At 41.5% G+C, this 24352-nt stretch overlaps 1 protein-coding gene across 1 annotated transcript in view; it reads right to left on the minus strand.

Moving 5' to 3' along the window:
* Positions 1 to 11644: 11644 nt before the first annotated feature.
* The window catches only part of LOC143513153 (tumor necrosis factor receptor superfamily member 5-like), a 53934-nt gene continuing 41226 nt past the window's right edge, over positions 11645 to 24352 (minus strand). Inside the window, exons 3-8 of the mRNA XM_077004247.1 lie at positions 17484 to 17609; positions 15533 to 15688; positions 15326 to 15413; positions 14819 to 15009; positions 14656 to 14728; positions 11645 to 13904 (exon numbers count right to left, since the gene is read on the minus strand). Coding sequence (XP_076860362.1) covers positions 13892 to 13904; positions 14656 to 14728; positions 14819 to 15009; positions 15326 to 15413; positions 15533 to 15688; positions 17484 to 17609 — 647 coding nt within the window. The 3' untranslated portion in view covers positions 11645 to 13891. The remainder of the gene's footprint in view (positions 13905 to 14655; positions 14729 to 14818; positions 15010 to 15325; positions 15414 to 15532; positions 15689 to 17483; positions 17610 to 24352) is intronic.

Here is a 24352-nt window from a genome sequence, read left to right on the forward strand (position 1 = left end):
TGTTACGGCCTGTCTAGGCGTGAGGACCGTAACAGTGGTGTATGTGAACAGCAGTGCGAATGTTAGTGATGATGGGACAACAGGAGTGGGTGGTTAAAGGTGTATTATACAGAAATTGTAATTTACAAGATATATACATACACGTAACTGGTCTCAGCTTCAGGAGTGGCCCAGGCCAACATAACAAACAGAACTGAACTATAAAATAAACCAAACACTAATTACTCTAACAGAAAACAAACATACAGTACTACCCTAACTCCCTAACAAAAAAAACCATACAAACAAACCCAAATCCCAAAACAAAATGGCAGCCACTCCCTACTTACCAGAACACCAACAACACGTAGAATATTTACAAAATGTACAACCGGCAGACAATCCAACAGGGGCAAAGGCAAATAGCATAAACAAGTTCAAAGCAGTCAAAAACCAGAGTTCTAAGATGAGGTACAAATGCAGAATACTAATTACAAACAACCAACACCACCAAGGAGCAAAAATGTCTCGCTGGGAGGCACCGGGAAGGGCCTTATATAGTGCAGGGTGAAATGGAGTCTGGAGCGGAGTCTGGAGCGGAACAGACAGCAAACACAATACACAACACTATCATAGGACATAACACTGGAAGGTGAACCTCCGCCCCAGTCTCAAATCTTTTGCTGACTCCAACAGGTTTTCTTCCAAGATTGCCCTGTATTTGGCTCCATCCATCTTCCCATCAACTTTGACCAACTTCCCGGTCCCTGCTGAAGAGAAGCACCCCCAGAGCATGATGCTGCCACCACCATATTTGACAGTGGGGATGGTGTTTTCAGAGTGATGTGCAGTGTTATTTCTCCGCCACACATAGCGTTTTGCATTGTGGCCAAAAAGTTCAATTTTGGTCTCGTCTGACCAAAGCACCTTCTTCCACATGTTTGCTGTGTCCTCAACATGGCTTCTGGCAAACTGCAAACGGGACTTCTTATGGTTTTCTTTTAACAATGGCTTTCTCCTTGCCACTCTTCCATAAAGACCACATTTGTGTAGTGCACGACTAATTGTCCTGTGGACAGTTTCCCCCACCTGAGCTGTGGCTCTCTGCATTTCATCCAGAGTCACCATGGGCCTCTTGGCTGCCTCTCTGATCAGTGATCTCCTTGTTCGGCCTGTAAGTTTAGGTGGACGGCCTTGTCTTGGCAGGTTTACTGTGGTGCCATACTCTTTCCATTTCCGGATGATGGATTGAACAGTGCTCCGTGAGATGTTCAAAGCTTGGGAAATCTTTTTATAACATAAGCCTGCTTTAAACTTCACCAAAACCATATTCCTAACCTGTCTGGTGTGTTCTTTGGACTTCATGATGCTGTTTGCTCCCCAATATTCTCTTAACCAACATCTGAGGCCGTCACGGAGCAGCTGTATTTGTACTGAGATTAGATTACACACAGGTGGACCCTTTTGAGTCATTAGCAGTCATCAGGCAACTTCTGAATGCAATTGGTTGCACTCAGGGAAAATGGGGCTGAATACTTTTGCATGTCGCACTTATTAGTTTTTTATTTGTAAAAAATGTTTTGATTCATGTATAATTTTCCTTCCACTTCACAATTGTATACCACTTTGTGTTGGTCTTTCACATTAAATTCCAGTGAAATATATTTATGTTTGTGGTTGTAATGTGACAAAATATGGAAAAGTTCAAGGGGTATGAATACTTTTGCAACCCACTGTAGTTAAATCATTGCAAACCCTAGTGTGATTATAGGACATGACGGCCTCCTTCATGGAGACAGAGGGTATCCCTGCCTGTCCTATAGGCCTACCTTATGACTCCCTATTCAGATCCTGCACCTGGACCACAGTCCCGCTACAATCAGGCCTACAGCAAAACCAGGGCAAGAATTTAAATGACCCTAGGAATCCTCGAGGCCAGGTTCCAGTGCCTGAAGGGGCTCAGAGTAACCCCTGATAGGGCGTGCCACATAATAATGGCATTAGTGGTATTACACAACATTGCAACCATCCAGGAAGAGCGACAGCCTACCATCTCTGACATGCCCACAGACGAGGAACCTTACATGCATGTGGGTGACAACAGAGATGGTGGAGTTGTCAGAGACTCCATCTGCAATCACTGCTTTCCACATTAAATCAAGCACCACCACCCACCCCACCATCCACCCTGTAACCTTTTAATATACATTACAGTCAAATTCACTGTTATGTTTCATTATTTCATTTTTCCTGTAAATAAATATTTTATAATATATTTTAAGAATAAGATATAGTTATGTACAGCCATACCACATTGTACAATATTCTTATACTTCATTTTTATCTGATGCCATGTGTGTTTCACACCACTCAGATTAGACCTGGAATTAGTAAGTGTTAAATAAAAAAATATTTAAAAACTCAATACAGTATTATAAAGGTGGAGAAAATAATAATATAATCGCACCCTTCTGCTAAATATAAAAATATCATTTTCACTCACGCATTAACTCTGTTGGCAATTTTTTGACATGCTGACTGCCTTTCTCTAGCATCTACCGCAGTATTAGATTTACGTTTAATAATATCTAAATATTCTGCATACGCAGTCATTAATACTTCAAGCTACAGTGGTGTGAAATACGATGTTCGGCTAATTTTCGCGTTTAAGTCCATGATAAATCCTATTTATCTGCGTTCCATTAAGAATGCCTTTCATAGTTACGCGTGAACGCGCTTCTGTCTGGGTCAACCTACTCAGAGTTGAGCGACCCTGATTACTTTAACTCCGATCCGCCGTTTTGGAACCGAAAACTCTGAGTATGTCAGATCGGGGTAAGACAACTCCGAGTTCAGGGTTAAGTTTAGAGTTTGTTAAACCCGCTTCTTGGAATACCCAGGGGGGTAACTTCCAATCACTCTAGGAAATCCTTAAAATGTAAATGGAATGAAGTTCGTTATATATTGCCTCTCCTTTGCTTAATTCTTTATTGTCCGTGTGAATTAAAGACAAACCAATGATGCTGTGGAATTCCTCTTTGATGTCCATAACTGGCTTAAGCCCAGGAAACACCACAAAACCTGGCACTAGTCATTTTGATGCCGGACATAGTTTTCGGACCGATATATAACAATCTGGAGAGAATTTAGGGCTGATCCGCGATGTGTAATATTTGAAATGGTATTATAATAATAAAGTTATTGATGTAAGTAATGGATTGTGCTGAAAACGAAAATAATCCGAAAATGATAGTAGGCCTATGTCTATTCGGTGTTTTATAAGGCGTCCCTGATGAAGAACTCAGCGAATAAACTGAGTTTCAATATCCACATGATCTTCGAGGAAAGGACACGTCATGATGACGTGTTTGTAACTCTGGGTCAGGTCCAAGTTAACCTGCCAGCGAGCAGGTTAGCTTCAGAGCATAAGTTGCTATAGTAACTGACTCCGGTTCTCTCTAAGCTCGGTTTCTGGAATGGAAAACCTCGAGTTTCCGTGAACTCTGAGTTAACTTACCCGGGTTTTCTCGCTTAACCCGCTTCTTGGAACACCCCCCAGAGACCGTATATATAAGTGGACTGGACAACACGAGTGAAAAGCAGTGTTGTATAAAGTATTCGAGACCCATACTTGAGTAAAAGTACAAGTACTCTATCAAAACATTTACTTGAGTAGAAGTTGAAGTGTTCTTTAAAAACTTTACTTAAGTAGAAGTACAGAAGTATTCAGCATTTTTTGTACTTGAGTATTGCAAGTAGTTTAGTCTAAAATTTATTACTCAAGTACTGAAAGTAAAAAGTACAAGTATTGTGTTTTGAATTAATTAAAGAAAGCCATCAAAGTTTGATTATCAATTGTTTTTATATATCACTTACAAATCAAAGATGTCAAAGATCACAAATACAAGTGTTCTGTATGTACTTAAAAAACTGGGGTTAACACTTCGTACACAAAAAACAGATAACCTATGTCCCGCTACGTTGTAGGTTTGACGCAAAAGTACAAATTCGCCATAATTTAGCTGAGAAAACGAGGTGTATTTTGGACGTAAAATCCGTCCGTCGGATTCTAAGGGTGAGCTTACTGCCCTGCGTTTACCCCCAATAAATGCCCTTACCCTATAAAAACACTACACTATAAAATGGGCACATGATTAGTCAGCACGTCGCCTTTATTGCCAGCTAATGTTAAGTGAATTCTGCAGCACGCCATGAACATAATTAGATTAGTTAGCTAAGATATCTAACCTAACTAGTGCTTACTGCGCTCTTCCACTGTTACCAAACACGGTACCATCTCTTTTAATGAGATAAAAAGCGAATTATTTGGAATAATTTCGAATATATGTGTATTTGTATAAATATGTAAATGAAGCTGAAGGTGCTGGAAAATACTGAAAATGGACCTTCAAAGTGCCGTACAAGTGCATGAATTCCACCTTGTAACTTCACACGCACAAAAATCGAGAGGTGCACGACCTCGCGACGCGACTGCGCGCGTGGTTAACGCGTATGGGCGGAGCCACCGCGATTGCGTCATTTTTGCCGCGCGGACCCTTGCCGCAGTAACAGCGTGTCAAGTAGTGATGTTCGATACCAGCGATTTCCTTTCCGATCCGATACTGAGTAAAACTCAGGCTGGTATCGGTGATACCGATCCGATACCGATACCTTGTGCAACTACACTTAATGTGTCTCGTAAATCTAAAAAAAGTAGTGTATTTCAAGTCATAGCATCATAAAAAAAATACAAGATATGTTATTTATTTATTTTAAATAAAGTATATTGAGGTAGCAGCCTCATTTACACTATAACAGAACTAATTCAACAGAAAAAACAGAGAACGCTCACACAAATTGTTTTCAAACATGCAAAAAAAATTAAATAAGTAAAATAATAAAACAATTAAAATAAATTAGTGTTTAATTATATAGAACTCCTGAAATATTGCATTAACATGAACATACTGAATATCTAAATAACACTTAATTTACAGGTTTTTGTTGAGGAACAATATCATATTTACAGTTTTCCCTTTTAGTCTGTTCCGTTTTTTGCTCAGAACCTCTCCTGCCTTTGAAAAGACCTTGTATATGTAATCTACTTTAAGTAATTTATAGTTATCAATTATAAATACATATCAATTCGTTAGCAAACCTTGCCTGAATAAATCACCCAGTAATGCACATATTTTTTACTCTAAGCTAAACTTATGCAGCTTTTTGTTGAATCATGTATTTATTTCGTTATTTACTTCATAACCATATTTATGGTATTGATTTTAACAACTCTTAACAGTAACAGCGCTTAGTGCTGCTTAAGGCTTCACATTTTCTCCCTCTGTACCTGGATAGTGTCTGCCTGCGGCACCGAAGCCGAAGGACTCTGCTAGAGATGTCTGTCTTGCCCTAGCATTAGCAGCATCTGACACAGTGCTCTCCTCTTCTGTCCGCCTAAGCATGAAAGCCTCATATTGGGCCTTGTGGTTTACCCTATGGTGTTTAACAAGGTTTGTTGTGTTGCCACAACTCCTTATAGTTTTTGTACACAAATCACAAACAGCATCTTGGCTGTTTGTGGGGCTGAAATAGCTCCACACATGACTTCTCTTGCATTCCGCCATAGCGTACGTACAGCGCCGTAGTAGACTGAGTGAGCGTCTGTGTGAGCGTGCCGCAGTACTTACGCATTATGCACTGACCCAGGCGGAAGAAAAAGTAGTTCCCACCAACCGCATATAATTTAGACAAGATCTCAATATTTTAGTTACTTCCACAGTGTTCCTGTTAGTGCTTTGCATTACCTCAAATGACTGAAGTATCGATATTTTGATTTGAAAATCGATTTTAGAACATAAAGACCTGGTATCGATGGAATCGATATTTCAGTATCGATCCGCGCATCACTAGTGTCAAGTGAACCTAGATTACGAAGCTCAAGTGTTCAGTGAAGGCAGCAGCAGAGTTAACGAGACGCGACCGGAGCATGCGCAGTTTTCATAAGACAGCCTGATCGCTTGACCCAGTGACAGCGCCAGCTAACATGTATATAATTGTAACGAGTAACTATACAGCACGTAAAAAATATATCGGAGTAAAAGTATTAAACTGATGGAAAATATGTAGTGAAGTAAAAGTGGAAGTAGGAGAAAAAAATAATACTCCAGTAAAGTACAGATACAGCATTTTAGTACTTAAGTACAGTGGCGAAGTAGTTCTACTTCGTTACTATACAACTCTGGTGAAAAGTGAAGCCTCCGTGTGTCAGCTGCCCTCTAGTGGCTGGCTGCAGTACAACTTTTAACCCCGCCCATTCCCATGTAAGTGAACGGGCCGGACGAGAAACTTTGAATTTTTATTACACGTAAAATAAGTTTTTTGAGCAATTATATTTTGTCAATTCTATAAGACCCCATTGCGTTAGTATCTCTCCCAGTGTTTTTCTCTACGATAAACAGATTTTATAGAACTTATTAAGTGTTATTTAAAGGGGTGTGGCGATAAGGTGATTGAGAGTTAATAGCTGCTGGTTGACATCTAATACCAGATGCTCAAACGTGAACGCGCTCAACAGCAAAACTCTATCAAAACTCTCTACAGCAAAACTCTCGACAGCAGTATTAAAACCTTTTACCTTTGTTTATTTTGTAAAACGTCAAAAGTGTCTATACTGGTGGGCGTATCCTAACGAATGTCGGGGCGGAATTACAGGCTGTGTTCGAAATAGCCTACTACATACTACTGGCGTACTGATCGAGCCCCAAATCAGTATGCCGTATGCAGTATGTGACCAAAATGAAATTTTCCAGTACGCGAAACATACCCGGATGACCTACTACTTCCGCAAAATATTCCAGTACGCAAACAGAGCTATCTTCGTGGTGTACTGCATCCCATCATGCAACGCTACGATCACGTGACCCCGTAGTATGCTTTGCTTTTGTCACATACTGGAAACTGTACTGCATACTACTACGAGGACCAGTATGCAGTATCCAGTATATACTGAGTCCAGTATGCAGTATCCAGTATGTAGTAATGTATTTCGAACACAGCCACAGGCTCTGTTCGAAATAGCCTACTACATACTACTGGTGTACTGATCGATCCCCAAATCAGTATGCCGTATGCAGTATGTGACCAAAATGAAAATTTCCAGTACGCGAAACATACCCGGATGACCTACTACTTCCGCAAAATATTCCAGTATGCGAACAGAGCTATTTTCGTGGTGTACTGCATCCCATCATGCAACGCTACTTTCACGTGACCTCGTAGTATGCTTTGCTTTTGTCGCATACTGGAAACTGTACTGCATACTACTATGAGGACCAGTATGCAGTATCCAGTATATACTGAGTCCAGTATGCAGTATCCAGTATGTAGTAGGTTATTTCGAAGAGAGCCACAGTCTTTGGCGGAGATACTGTCCTGCCTACCGGTTCTAATGCGCATGCTCTGGCTCCAATTTTCATCTACTGCGCAAGCGCATCCAAGATGGCGGTGTCCACGCGGCCATCTTGGCGGCTTCAAAAGTTCACAATGGGAGTCAACGGTGACGTACCGTCCACTATATATACGGTCTCTGGTTCAGATGCTACAGTTCATGAGCTTTGAACCAGCACCACTATTCAAACGCAACTTATTAAAATAACCTGTGGAGCTCAAAGCCTGAACCTGGTATATTATAATGTGGTCTGACAAGTCTTCCAACTAGCAGACACTCCTGTCCACAGAATTGCTCTATCCATGGAAGTTCTCTTTGCTATCCACATGCTAGGGCACAGTACAAGGAAATCATGCATGAGCTGTGGGAGGGACTCAAAGTCAGAATTGTACTTCTGGGCAGGGGCGGACTGGCATACATTGCTACCGGGGATTTCCCCGGTGGGCAGATGGGTTAGTGGGCCGGTGGTTTAACTCAGTCCGTGGAGGAGCCACTGCCGCACACTGCGGCCCCGGCCCGTAGTCACGCTGCTGTTTAACGGTGTTAATACCTCCCCCGCTCCAGTCAGACTAACCTGCTCAGCGCGGCCGCGGTCTGAGCCTGTAAACACATGAACGAGTTGGACCGCGGCCGCGGACTGGGCCAGCTGGTGCGGGCTGACAGTATGCAGCGGAGATCAGAAAAAAACCAACTTGTCCCAGAAAATACGGGCCGGACTACGAAAACATACAGCAGTTTAAATTGTAGATAACATGTTATTTTAAATGTACTGCTGTCGCCTCTGCAACGTCTAAGGCAAATTACCTTAACACGGTTAACACGGACGCAAGTGGCGGTCTTCAAGGCAGAGCACTGTGCACTGTTTTTTTAAAGCTATTGAAATTCTTAGATTAAAACTAACCACCACAAATAGGTAAGAGGAAGAAATACCCACGTTAGAGTTGTAGGTTGTTCTTTAGGATGCACTTTGCGTAAAACAACTTGTTTGGTTGTCTTATGGTGGACTATTTAACAACTTGTTTGGTGGTCTTATGGTGGACTATTTAACAACTTGTTTGGTGGTCTTATGGTGGACTATTTAAAAGCCACTATGTGTATTATTGCTGGAATTAATATTGTCCATATGACAATAAACGCCATCATATACACTATGTGCCATGTATAGATTGTACAGATTCATATACAGTATACACACACATATACATAGTGGGCCAGTCTGTCAGGAACTCCCGGGCCACTTTTTCTCCCCAGTCCGCCCCTGCTTCTGGGGTCTTCGGCTTTAAGGTCACTCAGGTGTAGAGGACAGACTGGAAGGTAATTCAAGCACAGGGATTGTAGCACAGAAAAGCATTTTGTGGCAAGTGTTGCTTTCTCTTGAGGGCAGTGGTTCAAAACTGGCTGTACATGAGGAATGGTGTGAGAGAGAGTGCAGGGTGATGACTGTTCAAGCTGCAGGGGTTGATCCATTTATGACTTTGTAGCCAAACAAACTTTTAATTTGTTGCAGGCAGCTATGGGACACCGTGAAGGGAACATAGCAGTGGAGAGACGTGAGAACTTAATAAGAGTGAATACCCATCATACACCTGCATTGAGGATCAGCTGCAAGGTACTCATGTACTGGGAGGCATGTCAAGAGTGAGCTGCAGTAATAACACAGGACTGGGTGTAACGTCAGGTAGGTGGAGACTGGAAATATGTATTCAGGGTTTATTCAGGGACTATTGTAAAACACGAAGAACACAAACAAATAAGACAGACCAAATTATATAATAAACAGGAACCAAATAACACTAACTAAAAGTACAGAAACATTAAGCATTACAGACATCAACTAATACATGAGCTGGGAACAAGAAGCATAATCACAAATCAAGAGTAAACGAAAAACAAAAGACACAGCTGAACACAATAATCAAGGTGGGGATACAAACGACAAGGGCATGGAAGACTGAGAATACTTGGGAAAACCAAAACAGAACAACATGGAGAACAAACAAGGAAATGACAGGAGGGACTAAAAAAGCTTGACGGGTGAGGGAGGAGCCAGATGTGAAAAACTCCTCCACACCCCCCTAAATTTTCAAAAAACACAAAGAGAAAGTTAACAGAAGCTGAGAATGGAACAGATACACCACAAACAGAACCGGGAGCTGGAAACAGATGGGGGAACATAGCAGAAACAAAACTACTAGACAAAGAAACAGGAACAGGCTGTGGTACCGGAATAGGACTGGAACCAGGGACAGACATATATGGAAGAACTGACAAGGAAACCAAACCAGAAGCGCTAGATCAGGGGTGTCAAACTCATTTTTACCGCGGGCCACATCAGCATAATCGTTGCCCAGAGAGGGCCAAATGTAACTTATAAATGTAACTACTCCTTAATATTAAATAACTCTGAATTTATTACTTATTCAAGTTACAAATATTACATATATTTGCATAGATGTAAAAATGTTTGCTTGATGCTCTGTTATTATTACATAAATCCTTTTAATTTGTTAGGTTATGAAACTTGGCTGTCACTTTTGACACAACACTGTCATTTGAGCCTCATATTAAAATTATTTGTAAAAATGTCTTCTACCACCTCAAGAGCATCTCAAGAATCCGCCCGTATCTTTCCTCTTCTGCTCCTGAGACCATTATACATGCATTTGTAACTTCTCGTATTGATTACTGTAATGCAGTACTACATGGTCTCCCCAGTTGGCTGTTAAACAGACTGCAGTATGTTCAAAACTCTGCAGCCAGGGTACTGACCCATAAAAGATCTCGGAAACACATTACACCAGTGTTGAGGGATCTTCACTGGCTCCCAGTAGTTGCGAGTCCAGTATAAATTACTGGTACTTGTTTTTAAATCGCGTCATGGCCTTGCCCCCTCATATCTGGCTAGCCTCTTGGAGAATTATACTCGGACATGCACTTTACGCTCCTCTAACTCACATCTTCTAACAGTTCCAACTGCAAAAATGCGTACTCTAGGGGACAGGGCTTTTAGTGTCGCTGGTCCTAAACTCTGGAATGATCTCCCGTTACAGTTATGTACCAGTCATTACCGTTTTTCAAAATCAGTCTGAAAACTCATCTATATCAGCTAGCATGAGTGAGCAATTGTTTATGTAATCATTGGTTGTTATTTTATAAAAAAATTTATTATTATTATTTTTTTAAATTTTATTGTACAGTGTCCTTGGGTCTCATGAAAGGCACTTTATAAATAAAATTTATTATTATTATTATTATTATCCAATTATAAATAATAAGTAAAACATGACAACATGCATGTTCACAAATGACTGAGTTTAGAAAAAAACAAATGGTTTCTCCTCTCCTTCTTCGTCTCAGCGATCAGTTTTCTCTGTTCTTCCCCGTCTTACCCGCCTGTTTCTTTCTTTTCTTTCTCTACTTTACCATCCCACCTGTCAGTTTTTCTCTATTTTTATTTTTGTCTTTCGCTAGGTTACATTTTCAACAAACTACCATCCGGTCTCACATTGTTTTGTGATAACGGTTTTGTGGTATCGCGTGGTATAGCCAAACTCACATGTAATTAATCTGTAGGTTTGTTTGGACGCATGACCACTACCTTAAAGACTGTAAACCAGAAAGTGCTCAACAAGATTTTACGATGTCATTTCTGTTTTGGTATCAGTTTCGGGTCCGCATGAGACATAATTTTGGTCTGGATCTTGACCGAGGTCTGCCTATATCGGACAAGGGTCATATGAGGGTTTACATATGTGCAGTGACACAGGTGATCACTAGGGGGCTATGGTGCACACGTGCCCAGAGTAATCGGCAGCCCTACCAGCGCCTGGGGAGCAGTTGGGGTTAAGTGTTTTGCTCAAGGGCACTTCAGTCATGGCCTAGGGCCTGGGAATCGAACCCACAACCCTCCAGGCACAAAACTCGTTCCCTAAACACCAGACCAAGACTGTCCCTAAGAGCAATATTGAGTGGAACACAGAGGGAAAATCAACAACCATCAAACACAAGACACACAAGGGTTTAAATACCCACAGTAACAATGGTGTGAAACAAGACACTATGAACACCCATGACCACTGATGAGACAGTGTTGTACATATGAGGGGGTGTGGCTGGCAGGCAGGCAGACTCTCTCTCTCTCTCTCTCTCACACACACACACACACACACACACACACACACACACTAACTAGAAACATAAGGGGCCAGTACAAACATCTCTTGTTAAACTTGTGTTTTAATCACACACTGATTAGTTGTGTCTCATCAACAAAAACAACGGTTTTAAACAATGGTTTAAAAAAAATATGGGCTGTTGTCCTGTGATGCACTCAAGATTCATTAGTTTGTAAAGAAAGGGTAACCTAATAAATATGTTTTACAACATTTAACATGTCACGCTACAGTCCCTGACCCCTTCCTTTGGGGCATGTGTCTACGTAGTCTGTGTCCGTGTATGTAAATGTGGGGTGTGGTTGGGTGTGTGTGTTCACTCGTGTCGTTAATCTAATGTGATTCACGCGGTGCTTGTTAGACTACGTGTATAAAGCGTGTGTGTAACGTCCTGTGCTCGTCTTTGTTAGAGTCTGAAACGTGTATGTGTTCTTGTTTAATGTGCACTGTCTGCGCTTCACTAAAAAAAAACATGACTTCGTTATTCGTTTTGCACTCAGCATTTCATAACAAATATACACATTCAGTGTCACATCCAGCTTCGCCCTCCTCCCTTGTCGCACCTAGCTTCCCCATTCCATTGGTTTCCCTTCTCTGTCTGTCACTTCCCTGTCCTCAGTGTTCCCACCTGTGTCTTGTATAGTTTCCCTGTCTTAGTGTATTTTAGTCCCTCTGGCTCTGCCTTCCACGTCAGTCATTGTGTACGTGAGTCTCTCTTTACCTTCTTGCCTTGGTTGTTTATGCTCCTGCTTATCGTGCTTCTTGTTCATGTTCACTGTCTTATCTCCCATTTCCGTTGTGGTTATGTTTTCACCTCATTGCCGTACCTCTCGCTCCGCGTAGTCTGTCTTGGTTAAAGTTTGTATTGTTAGTTTCCCTTTCACTGTGTTGTACTCTGGTCATGTTTATCTTTAGTTTGGTTTAGTATGTTCCTCCGTAGTCTGTGTAGTCTCTTTATTTTCCGTTAGTCGCCACTCCCCATGTTATGTTTCTCTCCTTTACGTTCATGTAGCGTGCGTTATGATTACATTCCCATGTGAGTTAACCCTTCCTAGTTGTTTCGCAGACCTGTTCAATATTAGCCCTTCATTGTTTAGTTTAGTTCTGTTTGGTTGGTTTCTGTTTAATAAATATTAATCTCTTTGCATTTGTGTCACCCCTGTTTCTGATAATCATAATACACAGTATTTATATATAGCTACATTTGGGAAAAGGAAAAACAAATAAAAATAATTATGAATATAATTATTATATATTGTGAATTATGAATATAAAGATTTAGCTACATACAACTGAAAACTGAGTACTTAGTGTCACGGTGAGGAGGCCGGGTCGCCACCAGAGGGCGCGTGCATCCACACACACACCCACACTGCGCATTCCCCCTAGCACTAAGCCACTCCCTAGATCACAATCACCGCACTACTGATACCTGTGCCTTATTATGTGTTCTGCCTTTGTAAGCCCACAGGTCGCGTTGTCCAGTGCTGCACATTCATCTGAGAGAGCTACGCATCACTGGACTCGCTATCAGTTCATTGTGTGTTAAAGAAGCCTATTTCTACTAGAGCCCTTTATTGGTTGTTTTGAGATGGACAATAAAGAACACAACGTGCAACCTCCGCCTCCGGCTGCCTCTATCCCCGCGTTACACTTAGAAAATAATTCCATTTAATTATTCTGTACATGTGCTGCTGAATGACAATAATAAATCTTGAACTATTCTTGTATTTAATGCTGTATTAGAATTAAAGGTTTAAGCACTATAAAATGCTAATCAGTGCAACAAGTGTTAAGCTGCTGCAAACACTATTTGTATCAGTAGACATTACTAACGCTGTTAAAACACAACACAATTATCAAAGCACTACAAGCGTCTTAACACAACACTACTACACACTGTGTGTGTGTGTGTGTGTGTGTGCACAGTGGTTTGTTCTGAAAAATAGTGAACCATGACTTTCTAAAGTCTGCCCATGTCTCCTCCTTGTCTCCTGTACCCAAGAGAGAGGTTCCACAATGCACTTTATGGTTTCGTCTCTGATGCTGGAGAGAGCTTGGCTGGTTGTGTAGCTCAAATCACTTTTGGCATGGAGGGTGAATCCAGTGTCCAGGGTGTGTGGTGTGTCTGCTCATGCTGTTGGCTTTTGTCTTTAGTTAGTCAGCACAATCACTGTCCAGGTGTGGGAGGTCACACCTGATTACTCACTGACCAGCCCTCAGCACCCGCTGTGAGTCCTTCTGTTCTGTGATCAGTTTGTGAGTGATTATTTTATGTGCTGCAGTTCTTCTTTTAAAGGTCAAACCTAAAACAACATAAAGGAATGGTAAGTTGCACTTCGGAGAGCTGATTTTCTGTGACATCTTCACAGATAAAATGTTACTGTAGCCTAAATTCAGTATGAAAACTAGAAAACTAATTCCGGTTTCTCACATTCTGAAATAAAAATACAAGACAAGCAGCAATCCTGCTGAAGCCACTGACTGATTATGTACATGACGTGAACAACATGGTAACAATCGGCCCCATCCCCAGCTCCCTGTCAGTCACTTCCTGGTTTTCCTCCTTGTTTTCTTTCTCCATGTACTTGTTTTTGTCATCACGCCCCCTCGTTAGAGTTTGCAGTCATCATTAGTTTCATTTGTGTATAGTTAATCCTTGTTAGCCTGTGCATTTAAACCCTGTGTATTTCCTCTTTTCTTCACTGTTAACCTTCATTGTGGTCTGTCAGTATCTGTTCTGTTTCTCACCTTTGTGTATTTCCAAGTTCTCTATTTTGTCATGTTTGTCTTTCATTGTGTTTTCTGGATTGATTCTTGCTGGTGCTCTGACTAGTCCATTTTAATAACTATAAATATGGTTTTACCCTGAATAAATCTCACTCAGCACTTGCGTCCGTCTCGCACACACATCTTCTCTGTGTATTAACTGGGACTGTACTTGTGATCGGTAATATTTGTCTTAACTGGGACTCTCAATCTTAGCATCATCAATATATTAGACATAGTTGTTTTGATTTGTTGACAATCCATATTACCAAGAAAAAAAATACTTACACAACTTCCTCACAATCAGAGTCTCGACTTCTCAACTTGTCTTCATCCGCAGATGATCGCACAGCATGGTTTCCTTTAAAATACCATTTTAATAAGTTCCATCATTTAACAATAACATGTAAAAGACACTGAATTAAGAGTTAGAAAAGTATCAAATCCTTACCTGCAGGTGGGACGGGCCTATACATCTTTTTACGAAACACGCCTACTCCCACTGCTGCCACCACCATCAACACCACCACCACAACCCCAGTTATAATTCCAGCTGTTACTGCAACAGAGGTTTGCTTCCCACATTCAGCATCAGTAGAACTGGTTTCTGGCTTTATTTCTACAAGTCCCAAATCTTCACATCTGTCAGAGTGAAACCAAAAGTATAATGAAGTAATACTGAATATAATGTCTTTGAAATATAATTAAGATTTCAGCCTGTACTGTTACCCAAATCATTGATGAGATCAGTTTTCACTACAAGCTGCATCTCTGATGATCCTGTTCCTCTCTTCACTCATTACTGTATTTACACTGTACTTGTAGAGTCTTCTATATCATACAGTACTTGATCACCCAGCATATTACAACTCTAAACTACTCAGCTAAAATAATACAGGACTGGAAAATCACAGCTGATCACTGTAATGACTCAGTGACAGTGGACAAGTGAACTCACTTTGAATGTGGCTGACAGGTTTGAAGAGAGCCATCTGAGTAGGTACCAGCAGTACACACATCACATACAGTGTCTTTAAGGGCTGTTCCTGCAAAAACAAACACACACCAGGTCTGTTGGGTCCGAGTGAATAATGTGGCAGCTCTTATTACCCAGTAAATTAAAAAGTGCCACAGTATGAGTTTACAGCAGGTACATTACACCAACCTTCCTGCTGTATGTAGTGTCCAGGGCTGCATGCTGTGTGTTTCTCTGCTTGTGTACAGCTGCCCCTGACTTGATCAATACAGTAGTGTCTCTCCAGTGGCTCACAGACTGTATCTGATGACCGTGTGCATTGTGTCTTTACTCTTAAACCAGATCCTGGGGAAACACACAACATTGACATAAAACACCATAACACATTCTGACTCCATTATCAATGTGTGATGTTCATACATGCAGCTCTAATTCTGTATTTGGCTTGTTGAGGCAGCTCTACACTGTAAAAAATTTCAAGTTGGTTAAACTCAGCAACATAAGTTCACCTGCTGCCTTAAAAAGCTGAGTAAACTCAACTTGAAGGAAACCTTTGTTACAACTCAAGATTTTAAGTTAAACAAGTTCAAATACTGATTATTCATTGTTTCAACTTGATGCACTGAATTAAAACAACTTACTGTGTTTAATTTATCCATTAAAAAAATTATCTATTTAGTTAAATAAACTTGCAATTCCTGACTGGTTTAACACATACTTTCAAGTTATTAAAACAGCAATATTCACATAACTTATTATTTTAAGCTAACCATGCTTATGTTTTTAAGTTATTTCTAACATTGATATTATTTAAGCTTTCACCTTGGCTGTTGGTACATCTTTCTTTAAAAAAAAAGTGTACCCAAAATAAATGTTTTGCATGTTCACTTCAATTCTTTAATAACTCCTTTTTAGACAGTAAGGAGAGCGTCACACAGTCACTCAACATTTTTATTGTTCTTTTACATACGCTGTTCAAACCAGGTCATCACTCTTCCAACATGACATGAACACGGTGAGCCTAACAGTGCTAAAATAAACACAAGTGACTGTACGGAACAAACACGTATGACCAAAACAAACCACATAATAACATAATCTATCACATTTAACCAAACTTTTACTCTTTTCGCGTACTCCCTACTGCCGCAAGTGCTCATGGGAGGTAGCGTACTCCATGCTCCACCCCTATACACCAGTGGCAACGCCACGATAGTTTAATTATTTAAAAGAGTCTAAAGAGTAAAGACAAATTCTTCAACACCAACAGATAAATAGAGTGTTACAATGCACGACATATGTTAGGAGCAATTTTGCAGGTTTTGAACAATGAAAACCCATCTGCTGTCACTGCTGTGTGGTTCCGTTGTAAATGCTACTCCAGCTTGCCAAACTATACTTGGTTAATCACGCTGCATTCAGATTGCCGTCCGGAGTCAGGCGTATCCCTACGCCGCTGAAAGTACTTCCCTATAGTTGATGTTTTGTCGCTCCTTGTTAATATTAATTGCTATGCCGCTGTAAAAAAGTGGTTAGCCCAATGCTCCCATGGTTTTAAAGTTGTAAAAAGTATTCCAATATTTTCTAAATTCTAAAATGGTGCCTACATCTCTGCATATTGAAATCTTCCCACTTTCCTTTTTTGAACCAATAACTTACAAACATAAGTTAAATAAACTTGGGCAATTCTGAGAAACTCACCAGACGTTAAGACAACGTGGTATTTTAAGTTATTTTTATTTAAGACAAAGGAACTTGAGTTGAATATCCTAAACTTACCACGGCAATTGGAACTGAAAAGAAGAAGTGAGTTCACATAACTTAATGTGGCTGTAATTTTTTACAGTGTAGTGACTCCATCTGTGTTGTAGTTTAACTCAGTACATCACCCTCCTCTATCTACCCAATCACTGCACAGCATGAACACTACCTCACCAATCACAGTTCTTAGTAGTGACTGATACTTTAGTTGTGAGACGTCAGGTGGGTTTCATCTGTGTACTACTGTGGTGTTGATGGTTGACTCAATCAGAACACCATTAAAGGTCATCCATTATTCTATGATGGAATCATGCTGCCTGAACCTTTTACTACAAGACTTTTAAAAAAGCACACAAAATCTTGGAAATAACAGACTTACCAGGATCACACACTGAGCAGATTAAGCATTTTTCTCGTCCATTGGGTTCAGCAGTATAAGTTGACTTAAGACACGGAACACAAGTTGTACTTGTGTCATCAGTGCAGTGCCGATACACACGGTTCCCTTAAAGAAATTAAAGAAATGAAAGCATCAGTGAAATGTTTTCCTGAGCCTCCTGTCAGGGCTCCGCTACGGTCTGGACTTCAGGTCATTTTCATTCCCATATTTCTCCTATTATGAAACAGTAATGTAAGCTTAAAGTCACATAAATGTTTGTGTAACGGTGTTCATAAATTGGTAATCGAATTTAATAAATCCTGAATAAATGAGTTGAGACTTTTATTTGGTAATTTTGCATTGTAAGATTTCTGCAGCAGAAAGAGAATTTCATTTCTGCAAGTAGGTGGGACAATTGTGGGTCTGAGAAACGTTATTAAAAGCCATATTTGCACTATTTTGTATGTCATATCTCCCCAATTATGTTTTACCCTGTAATGTGTAAAACACTCCATAGATTTGTACTTCAAGTTGTTTGCATTTTGTATATTTTACGTGTACCTTGTGGTTCGAATTAGCATGGACTGCATTCCATGTGCAGTACCAGTAATGGCCACAGAGTATACTTCTAGCACTAAATCCCGATAAAACAGAATTAATAATAGTTGGGTCTAGGGCTGCGAGAGACAAGATACATAATGTAGCATTGAATCTACATTCTTTTACTATAACCCCCAGCGCAGAGGTAAATAACTTGGGCGTCACAATAGACCCAGATCTCTCGTTCGATACACATATTAATAATATAACTAGGGTAGCGTTCTTTCACTTGCACAACATTGCCAAAATTAGAAACATATTAAATATTAGTGATGCAGAAAAACTAATCCATGCATTCATATCCTCTCGTTTAGATTATTGCAACAGTCTCCTAGCTGGATGCTCTGGTAAATCGATAAACAAACTCCAGCTGGTTCAGAACGCAGCAGCACGAGTTTTAACAAAAACTAAAAAGTTTGATCACATTAGTCCCGTACTATCGTCATTACACTGGCTGCCAATTAGATTCCGTATTGACTATAAAATACTTTTATTAACATATAAAACGCTGCATGGCTTAGCTCCAGACTATCTTAGTGAACTTACTGAACAATATAACCCAGCGCGTTCACTTCGCTCGCAGGATGCAGGGTTATTAACTGTTCCTAGGATCAAAAAGATCACAGCAGGTGGAAGAGCCTTTTCTTTTAAAGCTCCACAATTGTGAAATAATCTTCCTGCCTCTATTCGGGACTCAGACACAGTCTCAATGTTTAAAACTCGATTAAAGACTCATCTGTTTAGTTTGGCCTTTGATTAATCTGTTACATAGTTACTACATCTCGTATCTTTTCTCCGAGGTAACATTGCAGTCGGAGCCTACAATACCAGCATCGCTGCTCCGACATGGAATGAAAGCCTGGCGTTCATCAACAGACATTTACAGTGACAATATCAAAACCCAGAACTTTCATTTTTACCTTTACTTAGTCTGATTGTGTGATTTGTGTGTGACTTGTGTATTTGTCTGTATTTTGTGTAATTTGTGTGTTAACGGGCCGCCCAATGGAGGATGGGTTCCCTTTTGAGTCTTGGTTCTCCCGAGGTTTCTTCCTAATCCCCACCATCATAGGGAGTTTTTCCTCGCCACTGTCACCTTTGGCTTGCTCATTAGGGTTCTGGACCCATAGTATTGTTAACCTTTTAAATCCTTTAAAGCGCTTTGTGACAACATGTGTTGTGAAAAGCGCTATACAAATAAACTTTGATTTGATTTGATTCTTCATTTGTGTAAAAGCAGTAATGGCATGATGTAACCTTCTATATGTTCATAAATGTGTAGAGTGCCTTGTAGCCTCTAGGGAGGAGCTAGAGTGGTGTTGAAGTGGGAGGAGTGAGAGAGAGATGGAGAGAGAGAGAGAGAGAGAGAGAGAAAGTTGGACAGAGTGTGAGCGGGAGAGTGAGAACGGAGACCCGGACTAGCCGGTAACCACTACTACTAGCCTCCCAGTTGTTCGTGATTAAAAGTGATACATTGAAATCCATTCTTCAGTCCCCCTGTTATACTTATCTCGCTACCGCAATCACCACCTCGATAACCCACGGCCCGAGAACTGGTAAGAGTACTGGTTCCGTAAAAGTATGTTTTACACTGGTAGCAGCGGTGGTTGGCGATTTTTTTTTCTCTCTCACTACTCGCCTTCGCTAACAAAATAGCGCTATTTTTCATTTTGGGGAGACTTGCGTTGAGATTGCGTTGTATTAACTCTCGCACTTTTAGTCAACTGGTTGAGTTTTTGCTACATGCCGCTTGTTTTGTGCTCTCCTGAATGTGAAATGGCGGACGAAGAGCAACCTGCTCCTTCCCTGCAGCCTCATGCAGCGCTAGTCTCACCCGAGACAGTTCACGCACGTGTTCCGTTCCGTATTGAACTGCCTGCTCCCTTTACGGGTGACTCCCTAGAGCCATTCAGTTCGTGGATTCAGCGTTTTGAAGTAGCATTGGAAGTTTCAACTGCTCATTTGGAGAAAGCAAAATTACTAGCTGCGAGACTTAATGGTCCTGCATTCGCATACTGGCTAAGTTTGCCTGAACAGGTGAAGTCTGATTATGATCAAGCTAAAGCGAAGTTGAATGCGGTTTTTGGACAGACAATTTTTGGCCACTTTTCAAACACATTTAAATGCTCGCCCTCGCAGACCACAGGAGCCCCTGGAAGTATATACTGCGGATCTTAACTTAAAATCCTTAAAATCTTAAAAAAAAAAAACTTAAAAACCACGAGCATGGTGCAGTTACTTTGGAAGCTGCATTGAAAGTGGAGACTCAGTGTGAACGAGCACAGTTAGCTCTGTCGGTAGCAGCACACACACCTGTGATGCCAGTGACTGTAACTCCACAACCTGGTGCCATGTCACCCTCTGCAGTAGCTGAATTAACAGCTGCTATTGCGGACCTCAGAATGGAACTGCACGCCTTGACACAAACACATTTGCAACAATGCGGATTTGACCACCTCACGCACCATGTGACTGATGTCCAGCGTGGCCTACCAGGCTGTGCTCTTGCCGCATACGCATCAGGCTATACAGCTGCGCAAGCGTGCACAAGCGGATGCCATTGAGACCAGGACGACCTTCAATGGCATGACTGTGTTGACTGTTGTGCCACATCATCACGTCATTACAATAGAGGGCGTCGACCTCACACTGATGGATCCCCACCTCCTCGACACAGACCACGTTCATCCAGCTGGACTCTCCAGGATGATTACCAGCGCGTTTCTACCCATGACACCAACTCTGCTGCTCCTGGATGACCTCGCCAGTCTCCATCTAACCGTCAGGATGCATATAATCGGCACTCTGTGAGGGATGACTACTCCCCTCCCAGGTTTTGCCGTGACAGGTACTCTGGTCGCTCTCTGTCACCTGGAAGCCATTCACACTCATCTTCTTACTACTCACATACACCACGGAGCTCTAAGCCCCAGTATGCCCGTTCTCCATCACCTGCCTCACCAACATGTACACAAGGCCCTCCACCCCCACCTCTCCACCCCCAGCATCACATGACAGGCCACACCGCCCGCATCACTATTCCCCCTCACGGCGTGTTCACTTTTCCACACCACATGCATCTGACAATTCGTCCTGTGCCGATGGTCAGGTAAACTACTAGAAGCTGGCGTTGCGGACCAAATGTCTGCTTATTGTACCCCAAAGGTCCCTTCTCGTTTTGTGGCGTCTGATGCAGATACATCACAAACTCCCTACATTTCAATTTCACTTTTTGGCTCTGAACAGCATGCACTTATTGACACTGGCTCTGGCCTTTCCTTGATTACTGATGAGTGCCGCAAATTGATCCCTGCTCTGGCTTCCCAACCAGGATAAAGTCCTTTATCCTGGCCTCCTCGGTCACAGGTCATTTGTTAGATGTACTAGGTTGCCTTACTGCCCCTGTGCACATTGGTGATATAACCCTTTCCCATGTGTTTCACATTGTACGATCCTCTAGTCACCCAGTGATTCTAGGTTGGGACTTTCTGACACAACACAATGTGACCCTATCAATTTCTCATGCACATATACAACTTGAAGACACCACTGTGCCTTTTGTCCCCATGCAACACCTGGTCCCAGTGCAATGTGCTGCTGTCACTGCCTCCCCTGTCACAATTCCCCCTTTGGCTGAGATGGTAATACCTGTCTCTGTTAATGGATGTATGGCCACGATACCTGGTCCTACCTCGTATGTAGGTATTGTCGAGCCACAGCCTCCTTCAGCCTCATACTTAGCAGTCACTAGGACACTGACCACGATCCGTGGACAGGGATTGGTTAGGGTAGTAAATCCCACATCAGACCCCATTTCGCTAACTAGAGGATGGCCCCTGGGCCAAGTTTTTTCGGTCTCAGGCCGCTTTCATGATGAATACACACTGGTGTCAGTTGTTAATACATGCGACACAGCTTGCGCTCCAGCACCAATTATTGACCTGTCGAACACGTGCCTTTCTTCAGATGAAATACCACACCTCAAGGGCATGTTGAGCGATTTTGCTGACATTTTCAGTTCGCATCCTTATGATTATGGCCGGACAGACCTTGTCCACCATTGCATTGACACGGGTGCAGAAAAACCAATTAAGTTACGACCCTGTCGCACATCTCCAGCCACACAAGTTTTGCTGAAAACGGAGATAGACAAGCTCTTGGAGCATGGTATTATTGTAGAGTCACATAGTCCATGAAATGAAATGTGCCATATTTTTGTCAATTGTGATTTTTACACCCCAATCGAAATTTGTCCTCCGCTTTTAACCCATCTGTGCAGTCAGAACTAGGCTTGTCACGATACTAAGAATTACAACTTCGATACGATACTTTAAAAAATATTGAAATTCGATACCATTTTCGATACCAAAGTCAGATACGGTGCTAATTTGCTAATTTTTTTATAAATAAACAAATGAATGTTGCTTTGTGTTTGAAAATGCTTGAAATTGTAACTTCATTTCACAACAAATATCTGTCTGACTGAACAGTTCTTTTGTATTAACAAATACAAGCATCTTGTAATTCCAGGATGAAACATGAGAGAACGTGAAGACGTTACGATTGGGCGTTTTGAAAATAAACAACCATTAAATAATGTGATAAAAAAGCGAATAATTTCGAGTATATGTATAAATATTTAACTTATCCCAACAAACATGCGACGTCAGAAAGACGTTAAAATCAAGTCTGTATCACGTCGGTCAGTCCAGACCCATTTTTGCATGTCTGGTGGACGTTCAAAACTGGTTCAAAATCTGACAGTGTGACTAGGACCTTAACCTTTTAACTTAACATGAACGACTATGACGAGTTTTCTATCTGAACGTCTGACTAGGACCTTTATTGGATGTCAGGACGTGCAAAAACTGCAACTGAACGGCAGTAATAGACGTTTAAAAAAGACGTCGCTAAAACTTTCATTCTGGCTTTTCAGTGGACGTCTTTTGAACGTCTGACAAAGTGTCTTTGCTCGTGCTGGGAAATATTGAAATGGACCTTGAAAGTGACATACAAGTATTTGAATTCCACAAGGTGTATGAACCCTGCAAACATGACTTTGTTCATCGCGCTGAAGCGCGGCGCACGCGAGGTCGTGCACCTCTCGAATTTTGTAACTTCGTGCGCGCCGCGCCTCAGCGCAATGAACAAAGTCATGTTTGCAGGGTTCAATTCAAGCGCTTGTACCAATATTTCCCAGCACGTTAAACTTAATTAAGTTAAATATTTATACATATACTCGAAATGATTCGAAATATTGCACTTTTAATCACATAATTTAATGGTTGTTTATTTTCAAAACGCCCAATCTTAACGTCTTCACGTTCTCTCATGTTTCATCCTGGAATTACAAGAGGCTCGTATTTGTTAACATACAAGAAAACTGTTCAGTCAGACAGATATTTGTTGTGAAACGAAGTAGTTACAATTTCAACATTTTCAAGTACTTTAACCTAAATTGCAGCACTTTTCAAACCTGAAACACACTGAAACACAAAGCAGCATTAAAATTCGTCAGGTAAGTGTTCATTCCCCTGTTTTGAGGGGTGTTTCTTTTATACTACCACATATAGTTTCGGACAACACTGCAAAGCGGAAAGTATAAAGCCTCCACCGCTCGCGGAGGTTCGCGCGAGGTGCGCGTAGAGTCGAGCGCTATGGTCACTCAACCAGGCTTTAGCACCCTTCGTTGAAATGTTCCAAAAGCACCGCTTGCAAACGGGCTTGTTCATGTCCTTCGGTTTTCCATCTGTATCTGCTTCGAATCCAACAGCACTGCGTTTGCTTTAGCTGCCATATTAGCATTACAAACTGTCCTGTGCATTACGGCAGCTTGGGTGGGTCAAACGAAAGCGCATTTTATGTAAAAAGAATCAATACTTAAGGGAAACGAGTATTGTACCGTTTCAGAATGTTCAGTATCGATACGTATCAATATATCGATTTTTTTGACAACACTAGTCAGAACACACACACACTAGTGATTACTAGGGGGCTGTGGATCACACATGCCCAGAGCGGTGGGCAGCCCTAGGCCGGCGCCCGGGGAGCAGTTTGGCTTAGGTGCCTTGCTCAAGGGCACCTCAGTCATGGTCTGTCTGGGAATTGAACTCACGACCCTCCGGTCACAAGACCAGTTCCCTAACCGCCAGGCCATGACTGCCCCATGGTCAGCATCAGTGGTGCTTGTCCGGAAAAAAGATGGCACTCATCGTTTTTGCGTAGACTATCGTAGGCTTAACGCAGTGACAGTCAAGGACTCGCACCCA

Source organism: Brachyhypopomus gauderio, chromosome 4, assembly GCF_052324685.1.
Source record: "Brachyhypopomus gauderio isolate BG-103 chromosome 4, BGAUD_0.2, whole genome shotgun sequence".
Classification (NCBI taxonomy): domain Eukaryota; kingdom Metazoa; phylum Chordata; class Actinopteri; order Gymnotiformes; family Hypopomidae; genus Brachyhypopomus; species Brachyhypopomus gauderio.